Source organism: Gavia stellata, chromosome Z (assembly GCF_030936135.1).
Source record: "Gavia stellata isolate bGavSte3 chromosome Z, bGavSte3.hap2, whole genome shotgun sequence".
Classification (NCBI taxonomy): domain Eukaryota; kingdom Metazoa; phylum Chordata; class Aves; order Gaviiformes; family Gaviidae; genus Gavia; species Gavia stellata.
In genome coordinates, this window is record NC_082637.1 from 56,338,555 (window position 1) to 56,351,385 (window position 12,831).

Consider the following 12,831-nt stretch of genomic DNA (forward strand, 5'->3'; position numbering starts at 1 on the left):
TGGAAACAGAGGTGAAATGGGCAAGTCTCCTTCCTCTAGGAGCACTGCACACCTCCTTCTCTTAAACCATGCATGGAAAGAGAGGTAGGGCACAGGTGATGGTTTGTGTGGAAGGAGGCATGCAGAATAGCAAAGATTTTTGTTTTAAGCTCAGGTTATATGAAAATCTCATCTTTAAAGGGTTAATAAGTGGCTAGCAGACATTTCAGTAAATGGCTAGATAATTGTTACTGGAGTGCAGCAATTGGTTGTTCTAACCGTGGCTTGTCAAGCCCGAAGATTACAGTGGTGTATGAAACTGTGGTATGTTGAAGTGTTGTGTTTAAAATCATCTTTAACTCATTCCACTCATATCTGCCCTGCGCATGACCCCTGCTGATCGTTCATTAGCCCTGTGTAAACGAGGATTTAGTGGAAAGAATTTCTGTATAGTATTTTTTTTAACTAGAAAAGCTGTCACACACACACACAGCTGAGGTTTTGCAAGAATTTTTGTGCTAGTGTCAGAGAGGAGCTTTTTCCAAAGTTAAAAGCTTGCCTGTGTGCAGGGGTGTGTATGTGGGGGTGTGCTTTCTGGTGTGGAGGGCTCTTGCCTCTTTGAGGGGAGAAGCAAAGCAGGCACACAGCTCAGCCAGAGCTTTCCTACTGTAGTAGAGGTGGGAGGAATCTATAAATGCATGATTTCTGTGAAGTGCCCAGGGATTGCCATGCTGAACATCCTGACTTTGAGCAGCCGGTGACAGAAATTATTGCCACCGCGATGGAGCAGGAGGAGAGCAAGCAGTTCTCCAGGCTGGCCCAGGTGGTTTGTGTCTCCCTCCCGTTCCCCAGACAGGGTTCCTTGTTCCGAGTCCTGTTTTTTCTAGCGGTGCCTCCCTGTGGGATGTCCGCTGCTCATGGGCGGCATGGAAGCCGCTGAGACTTCTGCGGATGTTATTTTAGATTTGGGGAGTTGTATTGTTTCCAGGACAACTGGGGAAGAAGGAGGAAGGGACTTGTGCCGAGTCAGCTTGGAGCTACTGAACACGCTGGCTTGCTTGCTGCATTTCCCCCTGGAAAATGGCTAATGGCCTACTTTTACAGGGACCCCTTCAAGCCAAGCAACCAATTGGGTTAAAAAATGCTAGTGCAAGAAGCAAATGAGGAGCCAGTGTTGTCAGGTGCAGTTGCAGGCTGATAATAGCAAACAGCTCTCTCTGAAGTGAGCACAAGTTGTGGATGCTCAGCACACTCAGAAGGTGAGTGCAGAGCAGAATGTGTTTCTGGGCTGGAAAGCCCATATTTGGGTCTCTGTGTTTAACTCCCTTAACTTCTGATGACTGCTAAATAAATGTCCCTGTTCTACACAGCTCCTTCAATTAAGTGGAATTTGCTATATTGTGTAATCTTGCCTCTGTACCATTAATTGCCCTCTATTCTAAGAGGAATTAAATCCTTCTTGAAACTGTAATGTCATCTTACTTTTCTGCTTTCCATATTCTTTCCGTCTCGTAGCAATGCTGAACTGCAGAATATGGTGTTAGACTCCAGCGCTGCCATGGGGAGCAATGAACTTCAGGAGAAAGATGCCACCGGAGCCCTTGGCCACGATCTCAGCAATGGCAGTAGCAGCAATTTGGAAGCAGCCAGGCGCCTGGCTAAGCGCCTCTACCATCTGGACAGATTCAAACGCTCTGATGTGGCAAAGCATTTGGGTAAAAAGTACGTGCTGATATGAGGCCTTTGGCCACGTTGTTGTTCTTGCTGGTTTTGGAGCGGTTCACTCTCGAATGATAACCTTTACTTATTTATTTGTTTGTTTAAAGCAACGAATTCAGCAAGCTTGTGGCCGAAGAATACCTTAAGTTTTTTGACTTCACAGGCATGACGCTGGACTACTCGCTCAGGTACATGCCCGTTTGCAGACCTTATGTTCTTGTTTAGTAGTGGTGCTGTTTGCTGTGTTGTCCTGATTGAAGCGCTTGCCCTGTGGGGGCTTAAGAGGATGAAGAGTGGGGTGTGACGCGTTTTTGGAATGGAGCTTTTCTCTTCTGTTTGGCTTGGCGTGCTGCCGTACTCTAGAGTGCTATTGGAGCTATGGCATTTCCTGGAGAGGGAAATCTTTGGGTGGACCTGCTTAGAGATGGTCCTTGATGCAGAGGAGATGGAGAAAAATGACCAGTCACTCAGTAAACAGGGGACTTGTAGTCTGCCAGGTGCTGCTGGGGAATGAAGGTCTTGCTCACAGCTGAGCTGCATAAACTTTTTGGCTGATGCCTTTTGGAGCTTGCTCTGCCCGGCTGCAGTGCACGAAGCCAGGGCCAGGGTTAGATGTGGCTCAGCAGCCTCCCTCACTGCGTCCCTCTGAGGCACTCAAAAATGTGCAGAACAGCAAAAGCTTCCACGTGGAAAATGCTGTTGAGAGTTCGGTAGCTGCCAGCGTGGGTGTTTGAAAACCCAGCCCTTCAATTTTCCTTCCTTTTTACACTGGAATTAGGCCTCAACAATGTTTGTTTTCAGTATTTTTTTTTTTTCTTAGGAGGCAAAACACGAAGGTTGTGTAGCAGTGCCCTGTTAGCACAGTTGATGGTGTTCTGGTATTTAAAGGGATTTAAAGTGAGTTTAAATCATCTGGCTGAGGTTACTTAAGTGGGTTATTGTTTTTTTTTCTAATGATACAAAGCCAGGAGGTCCACAGGCACTTGCCAGTCCCTTTGCAAATGCATTTCCAGGGGCCTGACTCCAGGAGACTCTGGCAGACCCCAAGCAAAGCCCATAGTCCTGCCTGCTGAAGAAAGGTGTGCGGAAGAGTGAAGTGCCTGCTCCCGTGGCAGGGGGTCAGAGCCGAGCCAGAGCACCCGCTCAGCACAAGGCGGGAGCAGCTGCGGTGGTCGGAGGTCTGCTGCTTGTTCCAGGTTTTAGCAGCCCTGAAGTGCGATGCTAAATATACCCATCTTTTAAATTGTGAAATCCAACATGTAATTGCTTTGTGGCACATATTTAGGAGGTCTGCGCTCCCAGTAGATCTCCCTTTAATATTAATAGTCATGACCTTTTTAAAAATATGCCCTGGCTCGTGTGGGACTTAGACACACCAGGGGTTTGCTGAGGTTTCAGGAGTAGCTGGAGCGACTGCCAGCTGCACACCCTGAGCGCAGAGCAGAGACTGGGGACAGAGCATCATCCCAAAGCCTGGGGGAGCTGAGGTGTGCCGTCTCACGCTTGCAGAGAGCCGAGAGGTAACTGCCCTGTTGCTGCTGGCTCACTGACAAGCTGTGGTTTGTTAAGCATTTTAGAGCCCATGGCAGCAGCTCAGACCCACGCTACCCCCAGGCTGTGGTAGGCCGTTGTGCAATACGTATCACCATCAGTGGCGAGTCTGGGACATGGGGAGGGTTGTTTCTTCATCGTCCTGCTCTGCTTCCACAACTTGGACCCACATTGCCCATGCATCTCCTGAGTGCATCTCTCGTGTCCTCTGCAGAAGGGGAGGAGGTGAGACCGCTGCTGCAGCCCCTCTCAGAGTCCATGCTGGTCCTCCCGGTGGGCAGAAACTCGCCCCTGTGGCCCTCAGCCACAGCATCGTGCTCTGAGAGTGGGGAACCTGCCTCGTTTATTTACCAAATGGTTCATCAGTCGCCTCTCTGAGGTGACTTCCAGGGGGGTAAAAAGTGCTGAAGAGGAGGACAGGGTGTAGGTTGGTGGTGCCTGGTGTGGGCAGGGGGTGTCACTGGAAGGAGCCTGAGCTGGGGAAGTAGGAAGGATGGCTAGTTGTCAAAACGTCCCAAGGGAGCATGAGGTAGGAAGGGAAGAGAAACCCTGTGAAGGCTCAGTTGTATCTATTTGCGAATTGGGTTATTTGCAATACATTACATGTGAAATTAAGTTATTACCAGGCAGATCACACTCAGTATGGGTGCAAGATTGTTGCAAGTACAGCCCGTCTCTGACCTTACATCAAAGAGAAAAAATTAACGTTTATTCATCCAGGCTAGATAGATATGAATGTTCCAGCAACATATTCCACGCCTCTCAGATCTGGTGTTAGTTTCAGTCTCATGGGGTCTTTAAAAATTGTCTGTTACGCACTTATTTTGTATGCCGTCTTGCTTCGGACCCAGAAGGTTTGTGTTTTCAGGCTTTTCTTAGAAGCATCTTGACAAATGAGCGTAGGCTGATACTGCTGAGGTCATCTCTTGGCTCCAGGATGTGGGGATTTTGGGAAGTGCAGAAGTTCTTCTTTGGCTGCGAGGCAAGTTCTTCTAGCAGGAAGAATAGCGGCATGGTTAAGTGTCAGATGAAGAGTGGAAGATGTGTGTGTCTCCCACATCTTTGCACAGGCTCGCTGGCTGTTTCCAGTGAGCGTGCCCATATATGCACCCAGCCCTGCACCCTGGACTGTCACGAGCAGGAACCCAGGAGGGCCAGGTTGCTCCTCCCGCTGATGAAGCTCATTGGGAGATGTTGCGACTCTTCTGCCCTCTTCCCTAGTTGTTTTCTGCAGGTCAGGTAGTCACACTGCCCTCTGCAAGGTGACTGGTGTGGTCCTGGCCGCTCTGATAGGTGACTTTCCAGAAGGAGGACTGCACATCTCGTGTGGACTCTGGGTCTGCAGTGCACCTGCTTGACTTTAGCACCTGGAGTAGCTCCTCTAATTTGGATGGGGATAGTAATGAGAGTAAAGTTAAAAGGTGTAGGGGTGACAGACAATTAGAAAAGGACAGAGAACACCCTGGATGTCTCTCGTGCATAATCAACACCTGCTCCAGGTCCTTCCCCGAAGAAAAGAAAAATATTAAAAATAAGAAAAGCTCTTTCAAATGGTGTAACTGCTTATTAGTTTGTATATGCCGTGGCTAGGACCAGTGGTAATTTAACTCCTGCTTCATTTACTATAATGCTGGGATTAACTGCACATGGGATAATAGCCCGTTTTACTAGAAAGGCTTCTTGGAACCAAGTCTGGCATGTGCTCATGTAGTTCTTGCTGTGAAGTATGCTTTGCTCTGTGCGCTGTGTGAGGCAAAAAGAGATTTATGACTTTAATTTCACCTTTTTCTGCTCTTCTTTTAGGAGTTTCTTTAAAGCCTTTTCACTTATCGGAGAAACTCAGGAACGAGAGAGAGTTTTAATCCACTTCTCCAGCAGATACTACCAGTGCAACCCAAACACCATTTCTTCTCAAGGTAACTTTGTTTCTGATACGAAGGTCTTTGGTTGTCTCCCTCTTCCTTCATTCTCGCCTTCAATAGCATGTATCGTGCGTGCCTGGGAACTGAAGGTGTATAATTGCCATGCCACACTTTAGAGACTGCCTGTGGTGAGCATTGAAACCCTCCTTGTTCTCCACATACAATCCTGGTAAGGCAGTGAAAAATCTGTATTTATGCCCAGTCAAGGAAAGGTGTTTAGGCCTCCTCAGTGTAAATCCTCAGTTGTCGCATCTCCAGATTTGAATGTCCTGAGTTTGGTTTCTGGTCTTGCTGACTTCCAGCCTGTGTGGGTACCTGTACTCCAGCTACACACATCTGGATGAGAATAGGTCCCATCTCAGGTGGAAGAGAAGCTGTTCGCTTTCTGTGCTCCATTAAGTGCTTGTGTCTCTGCATGCACTGGCAGCAGGTGTGCCAGTTCTTGCCAGTTGTGGGGGTGAATTTTGGGTGCTGTATCCAGACGCTGGCGTGGTTTCATCTTGACTAGCTAAGATCACTTGGAGTGCTGCCTCCTTGCCAATGTTTTCAGTCATTTTGGAAATGGATGGGGAAACAAACAAGCACACAGATCAAACCTGAGAAAGTTGGCACTGGAGAAGAGGACGAACTGTCCGCGGGCATAGCTGCTGTGTTCAGCCAGCCATGCTGGCAGAGGCATGTGGCCCTGTGATTGCAGCACGGGTTGATCACATGCTGAGAAAGGGAGGAGAGCGAAAAAGAAAATAGGCATGGGCTAAGCTTTGCCTTTAGTCTCAAGTGCAGGTGTGAATGAGCTGCTACGCTTGGAGGTACTGCCATATGTCCTTAACCCTTGCTTTGTGACCTGCCCCCATTGCAGTGAGGTGATGTTTGTCCACTTCACACCTGTTCAGCTTTACTGGCTGGTATGCTGGGGAGGGGAATAGGTAGCGGTAAGACAGGATCTGCTCCCATGCTATCTCTGTCCCTTCCTAATGTCTTTCTTGTTTTAAGACACTGCAGGCAGTCAGGTAGAATAGGTGTGTCATGTCCAGACTGAAATAATGACTTGCATGTTGATGTGGCACCCGTACTCTAGTCCAGGGTGCAGGAGGGACATTGCCACTTCTGAGCCTGAGTAAGCATTTAAAGTGAGTCCTGCAGACTTTGCTCAGGATTCTACATAATTTTCATGCTGTATTTCTGCTGTCAGTAGCAGAGTACTACACTGCAGAAATATGGTCGTTGTTTCTTTCAATGTAAATCACAGAATCACTAAGGTTGGAAAAGACCTGTAAGATCATCAAGTCCAGCCTAAAAAAAAAAAAAACCAAAAACCAAAAAACCAAACAGCACACCAAAAACCAACCCACCCAACACCACACAGCACCATGCCCATCAAGCCACATCCCACAATGCCACATCCACACGCTCCTTGAATACCTCCAGGGAGGGTGACTCTACCACCTCCCTGGGCAGCCTATTCCAATGTTTCACTACTCTCTCAGTAAAGAACTTTTTCCTAATATCCAGCCTGAACCTCCCCTGGCGCCACTTGAGGCCATTTCCTCTTGTCCTGTCAGTAGTCACTTGGGAAAAGAGGCCAACACCCACCTCTCTGCAACCCCCTTTCAGGTAGTTGTAGAGAGCGATAAGGTCTCCCCTCAGCCTCCTCTTCTCCAGGCTAAACAACCCCAGCTCCCTCAGCCGCTCCTCGTAAGACTTGTGTTCCAGACCCCTCACCAGCTTCTAAATCTAGGATTGCATTTGCCTTTCTCTTTTCCTCTTTCCCTTTTCCATCCTCTGGATGCATTTGCGGTTTGGAAATGAGAGGGCAGGCTGCTCTAGAGAAATGCATAAACCTGAAATGGAGCACCACAGCCCCAGATTCAAGCTGCTTCAGACTTACTACTGCTAGTGATAATAGTTCTTCTCTCATTTCATGCTCTGCTACAGTTCGACCACGTTGCTTGGGTGCTAGGGCCTGTACAAACGTCATAAGAAAACATGGTCCTTACCTTGGGGAACATCTTTTTGTAATGGCTTCATCTTGCACAGATTTAAGCCTGTGATAGTCACATTGAGTGTGAGATAGATATATCCTCATCCCCCCTTCCTCTTCCTTCACAGCACAGAGGGACCTGCGCATAGTCATTATCTGGACTCAGCTACGAAGGTTTTTATGTACATCTCCCTGCAGCGTGTGCACGTCTCATAAATGACTCTGTGTTTTCATGACATCCCTGTGAGAGAAGGGAAGGTGGCACCATGTGTTTATAAACAAGAGAATGGAGAAAATATTCTTCCTAATGTGTTCCTAATGTTTGGAAACTGGCTAGAGGCATCTGGATTTTCAGAGGTGGTAAATGGCACCATGGGCACTGTCACCTTCGTCTGGATTTGTGCACAGCCAATACATTTTGGGTTTTGAAAGGGGTGCCTGGAAAATGAGGAATATAAAATTGGTGTCCACTCTTGCAAATGACAGTCTACACTGACTTTCCTAAGTATGCCACAGAGACTCCAGGGATGGAGCTAGTGATACAGTCTGTCTTTTCTGGCTCATTGTTGAGGGCCTTTGCTACAGGACCACCTTAGAAAATGCTGGAACACACTCTACCCAATATGGAGCCAAGGCAGCGTGAATAGCTGACTGAAGTTCTCCAAAATTCAGTCTAATTGAGCCCTGAGTGAGGAGGGGGCCAGAGGGGGAGCAAAACAGGATACTGTGCTGTGTCCACTCTGCACATAAGAATGGGTGTGTTTTACTCTTCCCTTTCTGCCCTGAAATAAATGAAGAAGAGGGAGCTGATTCAGGCTGTGGTGTTGGTATTAGCAAGCAAAGGGTGACAGCGTGGTTTCCTGTCTAGTTTGCCTCATCCATGGGTGCTGCAAGATAGTTTTGACAGTCATTAAAAGATGAAAGAAAGGCTGTTCTGGCTTGGCAGCTGTGGGATGACCTCACTGTTCATTTATTTAATTATGTGTATTTCTTGGTAAAACAGATTCTCATTAAGGGAACAGACTCAATTAGGCTATGAGGCTCAGATTCAGCTGTTCTTAAAGGTCCAGTTGTGGGATTGCATGTGACTCTGGTTATGTCTCTTTCTGCAGATGGAGTTCACTGTCTCACGTGTGCCATGATGCTGCTGAACACAGACCTGCATGGCCACGTGAGTACGCACAGCTTTGTGTAGACTGGTCCCATTGACACTGTGCTTGGAGGTGGTGGTCTTCTGGCAGCAGAGTCCCCTGGCTGGTGGCCTGCTCATAAAGCACCCCTGCAGACAGCAAACAGTGAGAAGGCTGCACTCCCAGGCTGTTGTCCTGGGGCAGGGCTTTCCAGCATGCCCAGATCAGGTCATGTGTAAGCCTGGTATTGTGCCTAGTTTTGCTGTAATGTGTGAGGATGCTCCTTGTCCTCAGGCCCCTGTCTTTCTGGTGTGTTTCCCATCCCTTCCTGGTTACAGGAGCTGGCCCTGGCTGGGAAGCTGTGGTTGGGATTGGCTTCCCTTTTCCAGTATGTGAAAACATATTGGAAGGCAGAAGAAAGAATGGAGGTGAAGAGGTGCTGGGAAGGTCATAAGGGGAAGGTGATGTTTGCAGGCATCCTGAGTTCTGCTCAGCCAGGGTAATGACGGGTGTGCCCAGAGCCAAGACAGGAGGGAGGGACGTGGGCATCCTGAGTGGGAGCACTGTGTTCCCCCACTGCACACCTCTCCTCACTGCCTGCCTTGGGGAAATAGTACTCCAGTTTGATTCCTCTTAGTCACACTGGTACTGGGTGCCAGCAGCCCTAGGATGTGTATTTCAGCACCCATGGTGCAATACACCTGCTATGCATGGCATTCCCGTGCTGACGGGAGACTTCTTCCATCCTGAGTCAGGATGGAGAGGGGAAAATCACAAAGAGCATGCAGGAGTGGTGGCTTCAGCCAGGTGGCTTTGGGGCTTCTCTGTGGCTGAGACCATCCACTGCATTGCCAAGGGCTCTTCCAGGAGAAACTCAGTTGGGGGCTCTTACGCAGCAAGGGTGGTGGGTCAGGCAGCAGGTGATGGAGGCACCCTGGATCTGTCTCCAAGGGCTGCTTGGCCCCTGTGGGTGCAGCTCTGTGGTGGGTGCAGGTAATGAAGCTGAGGCTTGTGTGTGCTTCCCCAGGGGTTTTGACGCCCACCTCCCATTAACAGAATGCCTTTGTCTGAAAATTGTAGAAGCAGGAGGGGGAAGAGAGTTATGAAGAATTTTTTTCTCTGGAGGCTGAGCCTTCCCTGACTGAGGAGCGCGTCAGTCACGCGCAAGGGTGAACGGAGGTACAGGAATGTGCCCCGGTGTGGCTCTCGGCATACACTGCTTCTCTTGAGCACACCTGGGACTGCCTGCGCAGGTATCCTGCTCCCCAGAGCAATGAGCAGCCTGGGGCACCTGCTCTCCAGCCTGCCTGGCCTTGCAGTCCAGGCAGGGAGACTAAATGGTTGTGTCAGCCTGACAGCATTTCCTGTCGCTCCCTGCGATGCTTTAGTAGGCCCTACTGTCTTCATTAGGTCCTGGAGTAAATGATCTGGCTCTGACCCATCGTTGCTGATTTGCAGCTGAAGCTAGGATGACTGGCTGTTGCAGTGTGTAACTTCGGAGGCTTATCCTACTGGCCGTCATTAGTGTGTTGTTAACATGTACACAGCTGTAATGTTTGCCAGACTCCTGCACGTGTCTCCTCTCTCCCTCTCTCTCTCTTTCTCTCTGCACTTTCCTGTAATTTTGGTCTTCCTCTTATTGCTCTGCACTTTCCCACATAGGCGGTAAGTTGGGCATTTTTGTCTTGGAATGCAGCCCCTTGCAGATATACACTAATTGCCTGTTTCCTAACAAAGATAATGCTCAGACCCATCCGTAGCATGATTCTGCTAGAGCAGGAAGCAAATGAGTCACAGGGCTTGTCTACACTGAGCTCCATTTGTTGCTGACATACTGATCGTAAGTGTGGAATCTTTTGTTTCACAATAAGCTCAGCTGCTTGTAGGGCTGTAGTGCAGCTGCTCTGCCTTCAGTTCACACTTTCCCTTAACTCTTGTAGACAAACTCTTACTTGCTTATCCCTTTATTTATCCCTGTCTTGCCACATTTCATTCTCTTTGTAACTAAATCATTTTTGCTAGCTGTGTCTTGGAGGTGCATGCTCGCTTCTCTTCAGGGAGGTCATCACCCAAACTGTGATGCTAGAGACTTTTAAGGTATCTCTAGACTGCCAGGCCATCTTCTGGAACCTGTGTGGCACTGTGTGGAGATGTTAGCTTTGGTCCTGGAGCAAAACAGCCATTCCTCTGCAACACCACGTGTCTCAATGGGTGAAATGTGCCACACTGCTGTTGGTTTTGGTCAGTGTGGGGAAGCTGCAAACTGCCGCGTGGAGGAAACAAGCAGAAGCAGGCTGAAGTCTGTTGCAGTGAGGAAGGAAAGCATTTGCAAGTCTAATAAAACAGCTCCAGCCTGCACCCAAGGACTGCAGTTACGAGCTGTATTCTGCAAGTTTGGCAGCCAGAGAGCCAGGGTTACAGCCATACTGAGTTGTCAGGAGCCTTTCTGATGTGGGAAGCAGTGCATCGTGTGTCCCTCCACAAGTATCTCCTCTCTTGTGGAAGGCAGTGTTCCTGCCTGACTTCTTTCTGCTGGTCCGCACTGGCCACAGGCTGCAGGATCCTCCTTTGTGGCTAGATGAGGCTGATGGTCAAGGTTTGCTGTTTTTCCATCTCTCCCTGAGCATATGTGTGGAAGGGAAGCAGAGGATGTGCAGTCCAAGCTGTCATGTAACTGTAACCTTGAATGACCTGTATTACTGACTGGTGCTCTTGTTTGGGCTACACTCCTGTGTTAACTTGGGCTCTTGCTCCTAACCCAAGTCACTGTCTGCGCACAAAGCTTTTCCACTGTATTGCTGCAGCCATGGCATACCCAGACCATTGAGAAGTCGTCTTCACCCCCTTGTCCTGACTGGCAGCAGTGGCATCCCCAGAGATACCGTGTTCATCACAGGGGCCTGATTTCCCTCTGCCTTTACCATGTCTCACAGCTCTTCCCAGACTGCTTCCCTTTCCTCAGATCCCTCTGGGCTCCTTTTTCACCAACTCAGTATTGTCATTGCTGCCTGCTCAGAAGGCTCCCCGCATGCCAAGCATGGGACTTCTAGCACCTGGGCGACCAAGTACAGACACCTTCTGTGAGGGGTCATGAAGACTGGGATCCAAGAGCAGTTTAGGGCAGCCTCAAGGCTCCAAATGGAGCAGTTCGGGTCCTACGTGAACATAGCCATATTCCTTTCCCGCTTGTGGTTCAGTTGGGCAACTTTCAGCCTGAGAATTAGACAGAAAGAGAGAAAAGAGAGCAATCCTATGGAAATGTCAAGGTAGCCTCAGCCTGTGAATCAGAAAAGGTAATGGCTGCTCCTGGGCACTTTACTTCAACTCAGGGCAGTTGCTACTGCAAGGGAGCATTGGAAATCACAAGAGAAAGGTCTGGAAAGGACCTCAGTCGGCTGTTGCCTTACGTCTCATAGCAGGATCAAGTAGAACTTTTCCATCTGAGGCTGGTTGAGCCTCTGGAGACATGGGGATGTAAGGCACCGTGCAGGTACCGGGGAGCTTCATTATCATCCTCTTCATTACCCTCCAGTGTTAGCTGTTTTTCTTTTCAGATGGGTGTGTGGGACTTGGGGTCCAAAAGCACCTTCCCTTTCCTAACTATATTCACATGAGGATGCTTGTCTCTGAGTAATCTTGGGAATGCCTTCTTAGTGCTGCCTGCCTTGGCCTTAAATGAAAGCAGCGAGATGCGACTCATCTGATGTTGCTTATTTATGTAATTTTGGAAAGCAGCATGAATATGATGCTGTGTTTCTCTGCCATCCCTTCCAGAACATTGGGAAAAAGATGACCTGCCAAGAGTTCGTTGCTAACCTCCAGGGGATGAACGATGGCAAAGACTTCCCAAAAGGGCTGCTGAAGGTAAGGAATGAACTGCAGAACATGGACTTCGTTTTTAGTGAGAGATGGTTTAAAACAGAACACCCTGCTTGTATTTTCTGAATTTTAATTGTGAAACAGGACAAGCGATGGGCACATTTCTCCTCCCAGAACATATATAATATGTACAGTGTTTATTCTGTTGTTTTCCCTCTTGCCTTCACTTGATTGTGATAGAGACTCTCTGCAGCGTGGAGAGGTGAGACTAAACTCCAGTGGGGCCAGCTCCAGAGTCGTGTATCTTGTAAGCTCATGCGGCTGTGCTGTCCCAGAGTGCTGTCTCCTGATTAAAGCCAGCAGAAGCAGCCAGTTGATTCTGACTATGGAATACATAAAGGCTAATCCTGAGCTCTGTGTATCTGAAAGGCGTGTGTGTGTTTTCATCAAAGGTGCTTTGGGGTTTTCACATTAGAGCAGGAGATATAATTTCAGATTAGAATGTGTTGTCTGGCACAGGCTGCTTTGCTTCAGGTTTTGTTCATTAAGTTTGTGCCAGGAGTTAAATCTGAAGAACAGGGAAAGAGGATGAGCAGGACGAATCTTGTTTTATTGTCAATAATAATGAGAATATTTCATTTCTCTTTTGCTGATTGCTGGCATGAAACAGCAGTCTGTTTGAATGAAGAGGGGAGTGCATACACTAGAGTTCATAATTTTTTTTTTTGAT

General features: G+C 48.5%; 1 protein-coding gene across 1 annotated transcript in view; it reads left to right on the top strand.

The window, feature by feature from the left end:
- Positions 1-12,831, top strand: part of PSD3 (pleckstrin and Sec7 domain containing 3) — an 82,462-nt gene that overhangs the window by 17,865 nt on the left and 51,766 nt on the right. Inside the window, exons 4-8 of the mRNA XM_059834303.1 lie at positions 1,495-1,701; positions 1,806-1,886; positions 5,053-5,165; positions 8,265-8,323; positions 12,057-12,146. Coding sequence (XP_059690286.1) covers positions 1,495-1,701; positions 1,806-1,886; positions 5,053-5,165; positions 8,265-8,323; positions 12,057-12,146 — 550 coding nt within the window. The remainder of the gene's footprint in view (positions 1-1,494; positions 1,702-1,805; positions 1,887-5,052; positions 5,166-8,264; positions 8,324-12,056; positions 12,147-12,831) is intronic.